At 37.9% G+C, this 20,064-nt stretch overlaps 1 protein-coding gene across 7 annotated transcripts in view; it reads left to right on the top strand.

Moving 5' to 3' along the window:
* Positions 1 to 20,064, top strand: part of VPS13B (vacuolar protein sorting 13 homolog B) — a 792,142-nt gene that overhangs the window by 553,727 nt on the left and 218,351 nt on the right. For all 7 annotated transcript variants that reach the window (XM_059165934.1, XM_059165936.1, XM_059165932.1 and 4 more), the window contains one exon: positions 12,369 to 13,056. In XM_059165934.1, coding sequence (XP_059021917.1) covers positions 12,369 to 13,056 — 688 coding nt within the window. The remainder of the gene's footprint in view (positions 1 to 12,368; positions 13,057 to 20,064) is intronic.

Raw genomic sequence — 20,064 nt, 5'->3', positions numbered from 1 at the left:
TTCTTGTTGGACAGACCCTTTGAGTATGATATAGTGTCCTTCCTCATCTCTTATTATAGTCTTTGGCTTAAAATCTAATTGATCTGATATAAGGATTGCCACTCCTGCTTTCTTCTGATGTCCATTAGCATGGTAAATTCTTTTCCACCCCCTCACTTTAAATCTGGAGGTGTCTTCGGGCTTAAAATGTGTTTCTTGGAGGCAACATATAGATGGGTTTTGTTTTTTTATCCATTCTGATACCCTGTGTCTTTTGACAGGGGCATTTAGCCCATTCACATTCAGGGTAACTATTGAGAGATATGAATTTAGTGCCATTGTATTGCCTGTAAGGTGACTGTTACTGTATATGGTCTCTGTTCCTTTCTGATCTACCACTTGTAGGCTCTCTCTTTGCTTAGAGGACCCCTTTCAATATTTCCTGTAGAGCTGGTTTGGTATTTGCAAATTCTTTCAGTTGTTGTTTGTCCTGGAAGCTTTTAATCTCTCCTTCTATTTTCAATGATAGCCTAGCTGGATATAGTATTCTTGGCTGCATGTTTTTCTCGTTTAGTGCTCTGAAAATATCATGCCAGCTCTTTCTGGCCTGCCAGGTCTCTGTGGATAAGTCAGCTGCCAATCTAATATTTTTACCATTGTATGTTACAGACTTCTTTTCCCGGGCTGCTTTCAGGATTTTCTCTTTGTCACTGAGACTTGTAAATTTTACTATTAGGTGACGGGGTGTGGGCCTATTCTTATTGATTTTGAGGGGCATTCTCTGAACCTCCTGAATTTTGATGCTCGTTCCCTTTGCCATATTGGGGAAATTCTCCCCAATAATTCTTTCCAGTATACCTTCTGCTCCCCTCTCACTTTCTTCTTCTTCTGGAATCCCAATTATTCTAATGTTGTTTCGTCTTATGGTGTCACTTATCTCTCGAATTCTCCCCTCGTGGTCCAGTAGCTGTTTGTCCCTCTTTTGCTCAGCTTCTTTATTCTCTGTCATTTGGTCTTCTATATCACTAATTCTTTCTTCTGCCTCATTTATCCTAGCAGTTAGAGCCTCCATTTTTGATTGCACCTCATTAATAGCTTTTTTGATTTCACCTTGGTTAGATTTTAGTTCTTTTATTTCTCCAGAAAGGGCTTTTATATCTCTCGAGAGGGTTTCTCTCATATCTTCCATGCCTTTTTCGAGCCCGGCTAGAACCTTGAGAATTGTCATTCTGAACTCTAGATCTGACATATTACCGATGTCTGTATTGATTAGGTCCCTAGCCTTCGGTACTGCCTCTTGTTCTTTTTTTTGTGTTGAATTTTTATGTCTTGTCATTTTGTCCAGATAAGAGTAAATGAAGGGGCAAGTAAAATACTAAAAGGGTGGCAACAACCCCAGGAAAATATGCTTTAACCAAATTAGAAGAGATCCAAAATCGTGAGTGGGGAGAAAGGGGATAAAAAGAGGTTCAAAAAGGAAGAAAGAAAAAAAAAAAACAAAAAGAAAAGAAAAAAAAAAGAATAGAAAAGAAAAGAATTTTTAAAAAAAGAAAACACCTAAGAAAAATGTGAAAAAGAAAAATATATATATTAGATAAACTAGTAAAAAATCGTTAAAAAAGAAAAAGGTAACAGTTAAAAAAAAAAAAATTTTACCCGAAGGCGAGAAAAAAAAAAAAAATGAAAAAGAAAAAATCAAATAACTGCAAGACTAAAAAAAATCCCAGGAAAAAAGCCATGAGTTCCGTGTTTGGCTTTCTCCTCCTCTGGAATTCTGCTGCTCTCCTTGGTATTGAAACCGCACTCCTTGGTAGGTGAACTTGGTCTCGGCTGGATTTCTTGTTGATCTTCTGGGGGAGGGGCCTGGTGTAGTGATTCTCAAGTGTCTTTGCCCCAGGCGGAATTACACCGCCCTTACCCGGGGCCGGGGTGAGTAATCCGCTCGGGTTTGCTTTCAGGAGCTTTTGTTACCTGAGCGCTTTCCGTAGAGTTCCGGAGGACGGGAATACAAATGGCGGCCTCCTGGTCTCCGGCCCGGAGGAGCCGAGAGCCCAGGGCCCCACTCCTCAGTGCGCCCTCAGAGAACAGCGCCCAGTTACTCCCGTCTGCCTGACCTCCGGCCGCGCTCCGAGCTCACCGAGCCTGCGACCGGTTCAAGGTAACCCCGAGCTGCGAGCTTACTGTCGGCTCTGTCTCTGTAGCCGGCTTTCCCGTTCCAATACCCGCAAGCTCTGCGACACTCAGACACCCCCGATCCTTCTGTGACCCTGCGGGACCTGAGGCCACGCTGACCCCACGTGGGCTTCGCCCTGGTTTAGCCTCTGGAGCGATGTCCCTCAGCAGAACAGACTTTTAAAAGTCCTGATTTTGTGCGCGGTTGCTCCGCTGCTTGCCGGGAGCCGGCCCCTCCCCCCGGGGTCTATCTTCCCGTCGCTTTGGATTCACTTCTCCGCCGGTCCTACCTTTCAGAAAGTGGTTGTTTTTCTGTTTCCAGAATTGCTGTTCTTCTTCTCTTCGATCTGCCAATGGATTTTCAGGTGTTTGCAATCTTTAGATAAGCTATCTAGCTGATCTCCGGCTAGCTGAAGCAGTCTCAGCTTGCTACTTCTCCGCCATCTTGACTCCTCCCGAGATGATGCTTTATACTTGGGAGGACTTATCGCTTCTCGGCCTTTTGGCTAAGATCAAGTGTATACTTGGGAGGACTTAATGTACACTTTTCTTCTTAACTTCTGAACGTTCATTCAAGCAATTCCACATAATCAAGAATATCCTTAAGATATATGTTGGATTACCTTTGGATTACCATTAATATACAAAAAAAATTGTTTTCTCAGAACAGCAAGAATTACTTAGGACATATCAACATATGAAAATTAACTGATGGTGTAGGACTAGCTGACCTCAGCAATTGTTAGGAATATTTACCTGATTTAGAGAATAGATCAGATTTGTAAGGGTTCAAGGGAGAGGTTGTGATCTAAGTAGTTTGTGCAGAAAGGTATTTTGGCCTAGTGATGATTTTTATGGAGTAACAGCACAGAACAAAACTTCTAATGGAAAAGAAGAATCAGCTGCAAGGCATAAGCAAATGTTTTTCTCTAACATCTTGACCATTTTGCATTTCAAGCCCGTTGCATGCATCATTAAGGTATTGACAACATGAGAATCAATACAATACACAGAGAATCAATATGTAGCTTGAGCTCAGTGTAAATTTGATCTGCAATCATGGAGTTAAAGTGTAGCCAGGAAAAGTTTGTAACTGACCTTCTATTCTATGTCTTGATGGACTTCAATGAAATTAGCCTACAGAGTAGAGAATACTGAGATTCAGGTTTAATTTGAGAAGAATCTATAGTTAACTGAAGCAAGTTTGTTTAGATTTAGAAAATAAAATATATAATAATGAAAATCAGTTCAGTATTTTTATTGAATAACCATGTTCTATTTGGCAGTGAAAACCAGCTACTGGATAAAGTTAATTATGGATATGCTGAAACCATTTTCATTATTTTTAACTTGTACTAAACCTAGGGGAAAATTCACTTTAAGAACATGCTCTTGCTTCATTTCCATAAACCCTACATAGTTTCCGTAAAGGAGTATATGTGATTTGAAGGATAAAATAATCAAATAAGAATATGTATGTATTTTTATCAATAGAAAGTTCTCCAAGTTCAACTGTAGTTTTCTTAACAGAAAATCAGGTTCATAGTTGCAAGGCAAAAGCCCACTAGAATGGTTAATAAGCATACTCTACTTCTGCCGTCCTGCAGAAACTAAATGCAAACTTTTCTGTGACTCTTAACGGAGAATGCATAGGCTCGATAAACTTTCATCTGCTTCAGGGTCAGGGCTGATTCAATCTTAAGGCAAGTTTATGAGAGTGGCTGATGTGATACAGTTGTTTCTAGTAAAATCAGACTAGCTCTAAGGAGCCAATCTAAGTCAGTCTCTGAGTAAAATTCTATGAGAAACAGACTCCAACTCAGACACAATTGTAAACCCTTATATAATAAGGACTTGCAGCTGATTTAATCCTATTGAAAATCTTTAAGCAGCCATGAGACAAAATGGTTTCCACATTGACATCAGTGGAATGAACCTTGGATTTCATCAGTATGAAGAGTAGTTACCTTGTAACACACAGTAGCCACTTTTTAAGAATGAACAGTGTGGCCATTTCAAAGCAGGTTGTTGTGTCTGAGGTAAAGGCATCTGTTTTGATTACAATTCAAGTTCCCAGAATGTGTCAAGTTTTATTTAAAAAAAACTGAATTTATTACAAAAAGCAAACAAGTCAAACTTAAAATCAGAAGTTAGTATAAATCAATGAGATCTAGTCTCCTTGAACAAAAATGACCGACCTCTTCCAATTTTATATGTGACAGAAAGAGAAGGAAAGAGAATGAAAACTTCTGTTTCTGAATTAAGTTCTTCTATGCAAAGTTTCACCTGGAACTAATTTTTTTTTTCATGAATTTAGAAGCTCCTGAAAATGAGCTTATGCTATGAAATCATATATGTATAAAAGGACAGACAGACACAACAGTTTAAAGGTCAGTACTGCAGATGAAATCTCAATAAGTAGGATTTGAACTTGTGTGGGTATGTTGGTGTATATACTTTTTTAAATTTATTTGGCTTATCATATTGAAACACACTGATAATGATCAAGGTGTTATAGTCCATTTAGCACTAGAACAGGTCCCTTTTTGTAATTTACAACTTTAATTGGAACAATAGACCAAACATGGACTACAGTAAAACACAACCTTGCCTGAACTATCTCCATGCTTCTTTTATTGCATTTAGTGTTGGTCTTGAAATGTGAATATTTGAACTGATACTTAGCAAACAGTAGTGGCCTCATACTGTTACTTCAAAGAGCCGGAAAAGTAACTTCATGAAAAGGAAAACTTGAAACTATAGTACTCTTTACCATTCTATTTGTTAAGCAGTGATGGGTATCATTAGTTCTGCTCTTTTGCATAATTATTGCAGTATTGTGAAAACGTTTTTGCCATCCAACTGGGAATAATTATATTATGTGGGATCTGGTAGAACATTTGGCTTAGAGAAATAAAATATTAAAAGCCCTGATTTTCTAAACACTCTATCCATAGTACCAAGTACACACAGTGCTTGTGCAAGTTTGGTTTTTAAGTAAAAATAACTTGGATTGGTGACACTTACGGAGATGTTTCATGCACAAGGCAATTTATTCTTATAATTTTTTAAATTAATGTGCTTAGATAAATTTTACCTAGCATGTCACTGACCTACTCTGGTAATTCATGTATAAAATAACATGTTTATTAAGTGCGATGCTGATATCACTGAAAATTTGAGACCTAAAGATATATATTTTCTTATTTACTTGCTTAAATGTATTCATCAAATTGAATTCTCTTGCTGATTGTTACAAAAATTTGCTAGTTATGTAAAGTTTCCAAAATATGCTATCTCTGTGTTAAAGGTATATATAAAGACCCTCTCCCAGCAACACCACCCCACCCCAACCCCCAAACCAAACTTCTAAAAGATACAGCTAGAAGAGTATGTTTGCAACGTTTAGACAATGAGGCATATAATTTTTTCAAGTTTGTAAAAACTGCTTTGTAATTCCAGTATGTGAAGCCATTAAAATAGTATAACTAGTTTTTTAACTGATTTTTTTATTGTATTTGATTTTGTAAGATCTTTACTTCTTTGAAAACATTACTACATTTTAGCAAGGACAGTAAAATTAGAATAAATGTCACAGTGATATACAGATGTGTTTGTCACTTTGATTTTGTGGTTTCACACTTGATTTTTCATAATTTAGAAGATATGAGAAATGATCTCGTGATTGGCAAACGATACTCTGATGAGGATTAAAGTATGACTATTGCATGGTGGAAATACTACTTCAGTATTGCTGTTATAGAACCATAGTTATGGTAGGAAGGTGGGAAAATATGTAGATATATCTATGCTCATATATAGTTAAAGTTTCCTTAAAATGATCAAGAAATTAAAAGAAGTAATGCAAATTAAAACATTGAAGTAGATGCCGAATTACCCTTTGTTGTCATTCATCAAAGCAAAAATTGTATTTGTTTTATACCTGTTCGTTCTCAAGAGGCTGGTTTTGATATATTTTTCTTTTTTTTTTTTTTTTTTTTTTTTTTTTTTTTTTTTTTTTATTTATTTATTTATTTATTTATTTGACAGAGAGAAATCACAAGTAGATAGAGAGGCAGGCAGAGAGAGAGAGAGAGAGAAGCAGGCTCCCCGCTGAGCAGAGAGCCCGATGCGGGACTCGATCCCAGGACCCTGAGATCATGACCTGAGCCGAAGGCAGCGGCTTAACCCACTGAGCCACCCAGGCGCCCTGATATATTTTTCTTTAAAAAAATTTAAATATCCATTTATTTGCAGCATTTTTATTAGTGAGGCAGACTCTTTGAAGGTGCTCCTAAAAATGTCAATATGACCAAACCGGAAGTCTCAGTCAATCAACCTTATCTTTCTCTGCTCCACAAGGCCACGGAAGAACATCTAACTAATGTCATTTGAAATTATTGTAATGCTTTCTTTGGTACTGTCACATACTTGAGTGTGGTTTTCGCCACTGCTCCTGAGATACTGTGGCTCTTGCCAGACTCCAGGGTGAGCTTGGAAACTTACCTTTCTCCATACATGAAAAGGAGGAATTAGCTACAGCTCCCCAGCTACTAGTACAGCTTTCAGCACCTTCTCCATGGTGGCTCATATCTGTGCTATGGAGAACTGTGAAAGGATGGGAAAGTGCACTGAAATGATCGAAGAAGTAAACTATCAACTTGACATGTTTTCCCAGCCCTTGAAAAATCTTCTCATATTGAAACCCATTGATGGTGAAATTGTAGAATTCCTCTAAGTACCATCTGGTTGTGCTCAAGGCTTTAAAGCTGTTATCTCCGCATCCAATTTCAGAGTCCTATCCTTTTTTCTTCACCAAACTATCCATTTGTAAGCCACAAATATTTTTCCAGCTCTTTCAGATTTTATCTAAAAGTATATTTTAACAGTATTTAAATAGTTCTTAAACAATAACAATTTATCTTGATAGATGGCATGCTGTGTTTTTTTCATTTTATTTTAATTAGCCATTGTGGAACCAAATTCCCTTTTGTTTTAGCCTTTTAAATATTGTTTAATTATAGTTATCATGCCAGATATCTTAAAGGTTATTTTACCAATACAGTTTCATTTAACATAACCCATATGGAATCAATAGCCCAGTTTCCTAAAGTGAATGCTTGGAAAATCTTACATTCATATGTTAAGAGTACACATCCTTTCCTCATTAGTTGGAAAGTACAGGGATTTTGGCACGGGTTCTGTGTGGAAGCATTGTGCAGCTTTTATATGGATTTTGTTTTTAGCCTTTGATGACACTGTTTAGAATAGGAAGTATCTAATAAGTAAAGCATTTTGTCTCAAGTGCTGCCAGTGTGTTTAATATATGCCTGGAGGTCTGAAACATTATCTTCTTCACTGCAGTAATATGCATTTAATTCTCTGAAAGCAGAAGGTCGAACTTTTAAAAGGGACGCAAAGTACATTTTCAAACAGAATAATTCAAAACATATGGAAGAGGGGACCAGCGTAATGTACAGTTGGTTTTTATGGTTTAATCATGATCATGTTAATGCACACCAGTAGCTAATTAAAGAAAACTTTTATTGTTCATTTTAAATGAGTTAGGTAAAGAGTGGGCGAGCTGATATAACAGCACTGCCCCAAGATCCGTGTTTCTGCTGCCTTCACTAAGAGCAAGCAGATACTGCTCTTTTTTGACAACTTAAATTATTAGTCCCTTCAGACGATAATAAAGCAAAAGTTATTTTCAGAGTTACTACACTGTGAACTTTTCTTTTCCCACAAAGGAATAGTAAATTGATGCCCAAGTTTAGGGCTTAGCACACATAATTAATTATAAAGCTTTTCTCAAGAGCAGGCCAGATACTCTTTAGTATAACAGATAAATCTGCAATGAACTGGTGACAAACCAATGGATTTTTAAATATGTCTCAAAAATCATCAGCTTATTTATTTCAGTGCTGCAAATAGTGTGGAAACTTAGAAAAATGGAGGAAATCTTGGCTTTTAACCCAGTTTGAAGAATTTCGTTGCCCAGGACTGAGAAAGTTGTACTTTTTTTTTTTTCCTCTCCCCAATAAGAGTCAGAGTCTTTCATCTCTGGGTCATTGGTTCAAATTCCATTCTGCTCGGTAGTGACTAGAATTAGTTACCATCTGACTTCTGTTCAGTAACCTGTGTGACCCAGGCTGATAGCTGCCATCCTGCCCTTGCTGGTTATTTATATCTCAAGATCAGACTACTTGACTTTCACTAGAGCTGAATGTGGCAATCTCAACACCCACTAGGGCTGGACACTGAGTATCTACCTACGGGCAGTTTGTTTTGTCACGTTAACACCATTAGAGAACCCTTACTTTAAGGAAGGAGAGACCAGATTTTCAATACAAATCTCTGAATTATAAAAAGAAAATACAATTCTCGATGCATAGAAAGTAGTGGAGTTAAGTGTGGTCGCCTTTCCTGATGGAATGAAAATGGTTGAGTTCTGAATTTGAGTTTGCCTCAGAACCCAATGTAAAGGATTTCTTTATTATGTTGTATACAGGTACTTAGTTTGTAATATGTCAAAACATGGCCAGTAAATCCTAGACTAGTTTTTTCCATGTATTATTTGAGAATTCCTAGTTGGTAATGGATTTGAATGTATATTTGAACTTTTTAAACGGGGATAACTAAAAGCTTTAAAATTAAATTATTTTGATAATTGCCATATTTTTTTTTATTTTACTGAATTTTTCAGTTAAATACGTTCACTTGTTTATTCAGTCAGCACATAATTATTAAGCTCTGCTATGTTATAGGGAGTATGGTGTATGCTAATAATACTAGTGGCGTTCTGTCTTACCCATAGCCTAATATCAGACTGACCTTGGACTTATTGATTCATCTTTCTAAGCCTCAGTTTCCTCACCTGTGAAATGGGAATAACACTACCCCCTTCAGAGGGTTATAACACTTTGTATAGAAAATGTAGGTGTGTGCTAACAACATTTGGCAAATAACAAACATAACTCAGTGGTATTTTTTATCTTCAATTGCTTGCAATTGAATTGCTCTGAGACAGGACACAGTGTGAAAAGTGCTGTGACAATAAATATTAGCTTGTTATGAAACTGTAAAAACGGAAAAGACTAGCACCTTCTGGAAGGGTTAAAGAAGTCTTCTCAAAGAAGGTGACTTTTTTTTTTTAACTTACCCTTTATTGCATGCCGCTATGTATTATGTTCAACACATTAACTCGGGCACCTGGGTGGCTCAGTGGGTAAGCTGCTGCTTTCAGCTCAGGTCATGATCTCAGGGTCCTGGGATTGAGTCCCGCATCAGGCTCCCTGCTGAGCAGGGAGCCTGCTTCCCTCTCTCTCTCTCTGCCTGCCTCTCTGTCTACTGTGCTCTCTCTCTGTCAAATAAATAAATAAAAATCTTAAAAAAAAAAAAAAAACACATTAACTCATTTAATGCTGAAGCAACTTTGTGGGTTGGGTATTAATGTCCCCAGTGTGAAGTTGAGGACCCAGCAGAAACTGTGAGAATAACCAAGTAGAAGTGTGATCAGCCCACAAGGTAGAGAGTACAGATCAGGAAGGAGCCCATGAATATATCTGGAAAGACCTTAAAGACTACAGCATATGGGGAGGTCTGTGTCCACATGTATGTATATGCTAACAATCATGTGTTCCTAATCTGCAGACCAATTTTTTTATTTAATATTCTATCAGAAACCATCATCAAACATTTATGGATCCTCTCTGTAGCATGCCAGGCTCTCCTGTACTCCTTAGTGGTACACAGAAGCCACATGATGTGGCCCAGTCCCTCTAGCAGTCCTTCACTTGGTAAAAGACAGGCTTGTGGCAGCTGCCCATTATTGAGTATTTACTGTATACCAGGCACTGTGCTGACCTCTTTAGACAAATTAGCTCATTGAATCCTCATACTCTTGAGATCAAATTTAAATCCCTGTTTTACAGATGAGGTTATACAACCTTAGAGAGGTTTGTAATTTGTCTAAAATCATGCAGTCAGAAAGCAGTGAGCTTGACCCCACATCCATCTGCCTCTAAAGCCTGTAAATGTTTTAATCTAATAGTGCCACTACAGAACATTGTAGGTATAAATTGAAATATGTGTAAAGTGTTAGGATGGCCAAGCAGGAAAAGAATGAGAGAACAATTCTCAGACAAGTCGCATTTGTTCTGATCTTGATGGGATAATATATGTTTGCTGGCTCAGGAGGGGCACTCCAGACAGTGAAGTAGCACTCTAGAGAAAGAATGGATGAAAAGGACATAGTGTCTTCAAAGAACAGGACTGTGTTGTTTTTGCTTCATATAGTTCATATTGGACTTTTATTAACAATATACATCTCCTTCAACCACTTAAAAATCAATAGGCAAGAAGTATTTTTAAAAATTTAATGACTGTTACATCATTATCTTGAATGAATTAACAGCCCTTTAACATTTTCATAAACAACTCATGAAAATTCGTACCATATGGAAAAATGATACTATATTTATTGATCAAATTAAAGAAAAGCCTAAGAAATGATAAGCAATGCCCAGGGGACTATTTTTCCTTTGATGGTGCTAATATAAATTAATGTAGCCTTTTTTGGAAGGTTGTTAACAATATTGGTAACCTTAAACTTTCCTATAACATTTACCTAATAATTCTACTTCTAGAAGACTTTTCTAGGGGCACCTGGGTGGCTCAGGTCATGATCTGAGCCACCTGCCTTCGGCTCAGGTCATGATCTGAGCCACCTGCCTTCGGCTCAGGTCATGATCTCTAGGTCCTGGGATTGAGCCCCACATCAGGCTCTCTGCTCAGCAGGGAGCCTGCTTCCTCCTCTCTCTCTGCCTGCCTCTCTGACTACTTGTGATCTCTATCTGTCAAATAAATAAATAAAACCTTAAAAAAAAAAGAAGCCTGTTCTAAGGAAATGTTAGATGTTTTTCATAGAGATTTTTTTTGTCAAAAAGTAAAAACTGGAATATCCAATTATATGAAAATGGTTGAACAAATGTTCCCAACACTAATTATTATGCAGCTTTTTCAAACAGCTATGAAGAATAATTAGTATATGCCAGATTGGGGTACAGTTTAGCTCTATGGTATGATCATAACCAAACAGGGGCTGGGGGGGAGCACCTTTGCACAGGTGGGGAAGAAATGCTGAAAATGCTCTAAAATATTACCATTGGCTATGTTTGGTGATAAGACTGTAGTCAAGAGGATTTGGGTTTTGTTTTGTTTTGTTTTCTCAGATTGGCCATGGTTTCTTAGTAATGAGTCTGTTTTACTTGGAGGAAAAAGCAAGTGAAACATCTAGCGTATCACAAACTGATGGCTGGGAAGACCTAGGAAAGGGAAGCCAAAGAAGCAAAGTAGAGATCTCAGTGCTGTGTGGCCCCCAAGTTGTTCTCTGTTCTCCATGGAGGGAGTGGTTAATGGAAAATTTTGAAAACAAGTAGCCTTTAGTGCACAAAGGAAAAATCTACCTTCGAGGACTTTAATTACTTATATTTTGCTTCATCACTTATGTTTACCCTTGTTCCAAGTCCTACGGCAGAGGAAAATAAACTTCATTTTGAATAAAATAATTTTATTTTAGTTTACTTTTCTTTGTTCTTCATAATTTTTTTTTTGACAGGTCACACGTCCAACCTTTTATTTTTTTTATTTATTTTTTATTTTTTTTATAAACATATATTTTTATCCCCAGGGGTACAGGTCTGTGAATCGCCAGGTTTACACACTTCACAGCTTGTTTTTCATAATTTAAGACTCTTGACTTTTACCTCTCTTTCTTCCTATCCAAAATCTTACAAGTCAATTCTATAATGACAAGGGCAAACAATATAAACTGCTTCTGCCTAAAATATCATTTCAACCAATAGTAATAATGATTTGGAAATAGTTTATTGCACTACTTGAAAAATCACAATGAATACTAACATAATTCTTTAGAGAGGTATTTTTAAGTATATACTACTGTTAGTCCAAAAAAAGGAAGTCTGATTCAAAATAGACTCCAAAGTCCCCTTCAACAGTAGAAATGTAATGTGATGCTTTTTCCCAAGTATTTCCTTGGCATTTTAATATGAATAGTTTTTTGAAGAGTCCCTTTGTTTTTATGATCACTCTGGTACAAGTTATGCTAGAGCCATTTTTAACATATTTATAACACCCTTTATATATAATAACACTTGGAACGTAACCAGTTTAAAATACTTTCTTTCTCCTTACAGATCTCTAGACAAGAACAGAAAAAACCAGATATATTTGACGGAAGCATGGCTGAAACCTCCTCCCGGTACAGTGGCGCTCAGGATAGTGGAATCGGCAGTGACAGTGTTAAAATCCGAATAGTACAAATAGAACAGCACAGCGGTACCAGCCAGCATCGCATCGCCCGTCCCTCACGCCAGTCGTCAATCGTAAAAAATCTCAATTTTATTCCCTTTGACATATTCATTACTGCAAGTAGAATCTCACTAATGACCTATTCCTGTACGGCCATACCCAAATCAAAATCGCAAGAGCATAAGGATAATGAAAAAACAGGCAAGAGTTCATTAAATCTCCCAGAAGTTGATTCAGATGTTGCTAAGCCCAGCCAGCCATGTATTTCTACCGTAACAGCGGAAGATCTCTTGAGCCCCAGCGTAGCTTTTCCTTCGGGGAAAAAACTAGGGGTCATCTCTCTTGAAAGTCTTCATGCGGCCACAAGGTCATCTGCTAGACAAGCACTCGGTATAACTATTGTTCGGCAGCCTGGACGGAGAGGAACCGGTGACTTGCAGCTGGAACCTTTTTTATACTTTATTGTGTCCCAGCCTTCTTTGCTTCTAAGTTGTCACCACAGAAAGCAGCGAGTGGAAATATCCATTTTTGATGCTGTGCTTAAAGGGGTAGCCTCTGATTACAAATGTACAGGTAAGAGCCTTCGAATTTACTGGAGTGCTAATAACTACTACTACCTAGTAAGTTTTACTCCCAACGTATCAAGATCGATCAAACAGAAAACAGCTGGCAGACCAGACAAGACTTCTTTTCTCCGAGGAATACGTAAATATGTAAAGTTCACGTCCCACAGCTGAATCACGTTTAAGAAAATGTTTGAAATGTATCGAGGTTTAGCCTCAGCGTTCTTACCGTGCCTCTGAATATTCATTTTTTGTTTCAAGAGCTGAATGAAAGGGGTTCTTTCTGGCCTATAGAAATGCTTAAGAATTTCCACTGATTGGGAAGTCAAGCTTTTTTTTTTTTCGTATTAATACCCCGTAGGTATGCTTTTTTCATATTAATGCAGCTGTTCAGGTTGAAAAAAAAAACACCTTAGAAAATGGAAGTTTATTGTTTTGGCATTCTTAACGCTCTAACCGCGTTATAGTAAATGTATTTGAGAAGGTTTATTAGTAAGGTAAGATGGTTTAAAGATGTTTATTACATGTATAGCAAACACATTTATTTGTGGTATTGGCCAACTGGCTCTTGTTTCTCCATCCATACCTCTCTTATAACCAGAGAGAATCCTATATTATAATAATTATATTGAACTTCAGAAGCTTGTTGTCTTTTAAGACTAAGAAAATGATCAGGAGTTCAGATTTAAAACGTGTTGGCTATTAAACAGCAAGGGCCAGTGGAAATAGGGTCAAACAGGGTATAGAGACCTTTTCCCTGAGTTAATGTAGAATTAGAGATTCGGCACGGAAACTGGAAAAGGTAGTTGGGCCATCTAAGATTCAGTATTGGAAGAAGGTCCTAGCAAGCTCAGGTATAAATCAGGCATTTTATTGCTATCAGGTGGTCCCATCTAGCAGATGGAAGCCAGCAGTGAGGCATTTGGAGAATCTGTCCAACAAGTCAAGCTGGTTCGTTTTTGGCATTAAGGAGAACCATTTTACACGGCAGGCTCCTGGAGAGAAGGTGACAGGTGTGGGGATCAGGATTTCATTTCAGCCCAAGGAAATAAGGTCAAAGGGGCCTTTGGCTTTTGCTGAATCATCGTACGGGTCCTCTACTACAGAAAAGAGAAACTAGGCTGTTTCTAAGGAAGAGCATATCCTAGGGTTACCTCCTAGACGGCCTGCTCGCCCTCTCTCCATTGATGTGCTGGAACTAGCTCAAACTGGCTTGCAAGGGCCAACTGTAAAATTTTTAGGAACTTTGAAAGACAGTTGTTAAACCACTGGTAGTTTAAATCGGCTACGGTGAGAATATTTCTGCCACATATGTTGGCAAATGCCATCAGTCAACTCTCCTGCTCTGAGAGCCAGTTGTTAAACGTTTACCAGCAGGCACTGACTGCCTCCTTTCCTCAGACAAGTCCTCGTTTACTGAGTGCCTACAATGCAGTGGGGACTTCAGGGGCACCGAAGATGGACATGGTGCTGAGGTTGATGTTTTATATGATTCAGGAACACATGCCTGTGTACCTGATCCCTGTTTGGGGGGTCTGCTCAGCATTGGCCAAAACTAGGTGCAGGAATGGGAAAATAAATCTGAATTCCAGGGCCCTCCTGAAATTCTTTCAGCTGTCGTTGCTTGTAGGTGGGTTGCTTCACTGACCTCTACTAAGAGATACTAATAACTGAGTTCAACAGAACTATCAGGACTCATATCAAAGATGTGCAGTTGAATTATAATTAGTTCTTAGGCTGAAATATTATAGTACTTTTTGTTTTAAAAAAATCCTTTGGGGGGTGCCTGGCTGGCTCAGTCGGTGGGACATGCAACTCTTGATCTCAGAGTTGGGAGATCTCTACACCATGTTGGGTGTTGTAGAGATTACTTTAAAATAAAATTTAAAAAAAATAAAATAAAATAATTGGGGAGGGTATGTGCTTTGGTGAGTGCTGTGAAGTGTGTAAACTTGGCGATTCACAGACCCGTACCCCTGGGGATAAAAATATATGTTTATAAAAAATTAATTTAAAAAAATAAAAAATATATTTTAAAAAAGTTTTAAAATGCTTGTATATGGGCCAACATGGAACCCAGTTTCAGTAGATGAAGCTTAGAGTGAAGGTTATGAGCCAGTTGACTACAGGGGGTTCCATGTGGGAGGAAAAAGACTCCCATACCTTCCCAGGAGCATGCTTTGCATAATATCCTTGTGGGTGCCTTTCTCTACACAAAATGTGTCTACTTGGTCATGTACATTATCCAAAAAGAGTTATCAGTATAAATGATCACATTTCTGAAAAATGAATTTCAAGATTTGGAGACATTCATCAGAAAGTAACTAATTAAAATAGAACAGTGAAAAAAACTGAAGAAGCAACGAGCACTTACTGAGTACTCGTTCTGTGCCAGACGTTGTACTAACTTCTTCAATGCATTATCTCATTTAATCCTTTTAACAGCTCTATGGGAAATGTTATATATAATCCCGTCTTAGAAAAAAGGAAACTAAAGTTTGCAGAAGTGAAATAACATGTCCAAGATTATAGACCTAGGAATAAACAGAGCTAAAATTCAAAACAAGATCTGTTGGATTCCTGAGTCTGGTCTGATGAAGCTAACTTTCTAAGAAAGGTCTGGAAAAAGTTTATAAGTTAAAAATGAAAGAGGTGACGTATTATATCTTTCTGCAGTACTTATACTCTTTTTTATTTATTGAGATACAGTACAATATTATATTACTTTGAGGTATACAACCTAGTGAGCCAACATTTGTATACAGTATGAAATGGTCACCACAGTAAGTCCAGTTAACATCTGTCACCTTATAGAGTTAGTATAATGTTGTTGACTGTTTTCCCTATGCTGTATATTTTATCCCCAAGACTTAACTTATTTTATAACTGGAGGTTTGTACTTCTTAATTTCCTGCACCCATGAAGGCCTCCCTTCTGGTGACTGCCCAACTGTTTTCTGTATCTACGAGTCTGGGTTTTGTTTTGTTTTGTTTCAATCCCATATGTTAAGTGACATTATATGGTATTTTTCTCTGTTTGACCTATTTCAATTAGCATAACACCCTCGAGGTCCATTCATATGTCACAAGTAGCAAGATTTCTTTCATTTTAATGGCTGAGTAGTATTTCAGAGAGAGAGAGAGAGAGAGTGTGTGTGTGTGTTGTATACACGTGGTAGCTCTAACTTTTTGAGGAACTTTCATTCTGGTTTCTGTAGTGGCTGCACTAATTCACATTCCCACTAACAGTATACAAGTGTTCCCTTTTCTCCATATCCTCACCAGCAGTTGTTATTTCTTGTGTTTTAGGGAATAACCTTTCCCACAGGTGTGAGGTGATACCTCATTGTGGTTTTGATTTGCATTCCCCTCATGATTAGTGAGGTTGAGCATCTTTTTATATGGCTGTTGGCCATCTGTATGTCTTTTTAGGAAAAATGTCTCTTCAGATCCTCTGCTCATATCTTAATCAGATTGTTTACTTTTTTATTAAATTATACAAGTTTTTATGTAATTGGATATTAACCCCCTATTGGATGTATGACTTAAATGTCTTCTCTCATTCAGTAGGTTGTCTTTTCAGTTTGTCAGTGATTTCCTTTACTGTGCAATAGCTTTCTAGTTTGATATAGTCCTTTGTTTATTTTTGCTTTTGCTTCCTTGGTCTCGAGTCATATCTAAAAGACATCGCTAAGGCTGATATCAAGGAGCTTGCTGTCTATGTTTTCTTCTAGGAATTTTATGGTTTGAGTTCTTATATTTAAAGTCTTTAATTCACTTTTAGTTGATTTTTTTTTTAAAGAAATGTACCTTTTATTTATTATTATTTTTTCTTTTTTTATTAACATATATTATTTATTTCAGAGGTACAGGTGTGTGAATCATCAGTCTTACACAATTCACAATACTCACCATAGCTCATACCCTCCCCAATGTCCATCACCCAGCCACTATTTCCCTCACCCCATCCCCCAGCAGCCCTCAGTTTGTTTCCTGAGATTAAGAGTCCCTTATGGTTTGTCCCCCTCCTTGGTCCCATCTTGTTTTATTTTTCCTTCCCTTCCCCCATGAACCCCCTCCCTACCTCTCAAATTCCTCATATCAGAGAGATCATATGATAATTGTCTTTCTCTGATTGACTTATTTAATTTATTATAGTACCCTCTAGTTCCATCCATGTCGTAGCAAATGTCAAGATTTCAGTTTTCTAATGGCTGCATAGTATTCATATGTGTGTGTGTGTGTGTGTGTGTGTATCCTACATCTTTATCCATTCATCTGTTGATGGACACCTAGGCTCTTTCTATAGTTTGGCTATTGTGGACATTGCTGCTATAAACATTCAGGTGCACATGCCCCTTCAGGTCACTACATTTGTATCTTTAGGGTAAATACCCAGTAGTGTGATTGTTGGATCCTAGGGTAGCTCTATTTTCAACTTTTTGAGGAACCTCCATACTGTTTTCCAGAGTGGCTGCATCAGCTTGCATTCCCACCAATACTGTAGGAAGGTTCCCCTTTCTCCACATCCCCTCCAACATCTGTCGTTCCCTGAATTACTAATTTTAGCCATTCTGACTGGTGTGGGGTAGTATCCCACTGTGGTTTTGATTTGTATTTCCCTGATGCCAAGTGATGTTCAGCACTTTTTCATGTGTCTGTTGGCCATCTGGATGACTTCTTTGCTGAAATATCTCTTCATGTCTTCTTCCCATTTCTTTTTTTTTTTTTTTTTAATTTTTTATTTTTTATAAACATATATTTGTATACCCAGGGGTACAGGTCTGTGAATCACCAGGTTTACAAACTTCACAGCACTCACCAAATCACATACCCTCCCCAATGTCCATAATCCCACCCCCTTCTCCCAAACCCCCTCCCCCCGGCAACCCTCAGTTTGTTTTGTGAGATTAAGAGTCACTTATGGTTTGTCTCCCTCCCAATCCCATCTTGTTTCATTTATTCTTCTTCTACCCACTTAAGCCTCCATGTTGCATCACCACTTCCTCATATCAGGGAGATCATATGATAGTTGTCTTTCTCTGCTTGACTTATTTCGCTAAGCATGATACGCTCTAGTTCCATCCATGTTGTCGCAAATGGCAAGATTTCATTTCTTTTGATGGCTGCATAGTATTCCATTGTGTATATATACCACAACTTCTTGATCCATTCATCTGTTGATGGACATCTAGGTTCTTTCCATAGTTTGGCTATTGTGGACATTGCTGCTATAAACATTCGGGTGCATGTGTCCCTTTGGATCACTACATTTGTATCTTTAGGGTAAATACCCAATAGTGCAATTGCTGGGTCATAGGGCAGTTCTATTTTCAACATTTTGAGGAATCTCCATGCTGTTTTCCAGAGTGGCTGCACCAGCTTGCATTCCCACTAACAGTGTAGGAGGGTTCCCCTTTCTCCGCATCCTTGCCAGCATGTGTCATTTCCTGACTTGTTGATTTTAGCCATTCTGACTGGTGTGAGGTGATATCTCATTGTGGTTTTGATTTGTATTTCCCTGATGCCGAGTGATATGGAGCACTTTTTCATGTGTCTGTTCGCCATCTGGATGTCTTCTTTGCAGAAATGTCTGTTCATGTCCTCTGCCCATTTCTTGATTGGATTATTTGTTCTTTGGGTGTTGAGTTTGCTAAGTTCTTTATAGATTCTGGACACTAGTCCTTTATCTGATATGTCGTTTGCAAATATCTTCTCCCATTCTGTCAGTTGTCTTTTGATTTTGTTAACTGTTTCCTTTGCTGTGCAAAAGCTTTTGATCTTGATGAAATCCCAGTAGTTCATTTTTTCCCTTGCTTCCCTTGCCTTTTGCGTTGTTCCTAGGAAGATGTTGCTGCGGCAGAGGTCGAAGAGGTTGCTGCCCGTGTTCTCCTCAAGGATTTTGATGGATTCCTTTCGTACATTGAGGTCCTTCATCCATTTTGAGTCTATTTTTGTGTGTGGTGTAAGGAAATGGTCCAATTTCATTTTTCTGCATGTGGCTGTCCAATTTTCCCAGCACCATTTATTGAAAAGGCTGTCTTTTTTCCATTGGACATTCTTTCCTGCTTTGTCGAAGATTAGTTGACCATAGATTTGAGGGTCTATTTCTGGGCTCTCTATTCTGTTCCATTGATCTATGTGTCTGTTTTTGTGCCAGTACCATGCTGTCTTGATGATGACAGCTTTGTAATAGAGCCTGAAGTCCGGAATTGTGATGCCACCAACGTTGGCTTTCTTTTTCAATATCCCTTTGGCTATTCGAGGTCTTTTCTGGTTCCATATAAATTTTAGAATTATTTCTTCCATTTCTTTGGAAAAGATGGATGGTACTTTGATAGGAATTGCATTAAATGTGTAGATTGCTTTAGGTAGCATAGACATTTTCACAATATTTATTCTTCCAATCCAGGAGCATGGCACATTTTTCCATTTCTTTGTGTCTTCCTCAATTTCTTTCATGAGTACTTTATAGTTTTCTGAGTATAGATTCTGTGCCTCTTTGGTTAGGTTTATTCCTAAGTATCTTATGGTTTTGGGTGCAATTGTAAATGGGATTGACTCCTTAATTTCTCTTTCTTCTGTCTTGCTGTTGGTGTAGAGAAATGCAACTGATTTCTGTGCATTGATTTTATATCCTGACACTTTACTGAATTCCAGCTTGCATTCCCACTGTTCTAGCAGTTTTGGAGTGGAGTCTTTTGGGTTTTCCACATATAGTATCATATCATCTGCGAAGAGTGATAATTTGACTTCTTCTTTGCCGATTTGGATGCCTTTAATTTCCTTTTGTTGTCTGATTGCTGAGGCTAGGACCTCTAGTACGATGTTGAATAGCAGTAGTGATAATGGACATCCCTGCCGTGTTCCTGACCTTAGCGGAAAAGCTTTCAGTTTTTCTCCATTGAGAATGATATTTGCGGTGGGTTTTTCATAGATGGCTTTGATGATATTGAGGTATGTGCCCTCTATCCCTACACTTTGAAGAGTTTTGATCAGGAAGGGATGTTGTACTTTGT

This window comes from Mustela lutreola, chromosome 3 (genome assembly GCF_030435805.1).
Source record: "Mustela lutreola isolate mMusLut2 chromosome 3, mMusLut2.pri, whole genome shotgun sequence".
NCBI lineage: Eukaryota > Metazoa > Chordata > Mammalia > Carnivora > Mustelidae > Mustela > Mustela lutreola.
Note: the sequence above shows the minus strand (reverse complement) of the source record. Positions and strands in the feature narration are given on the sequence as shown.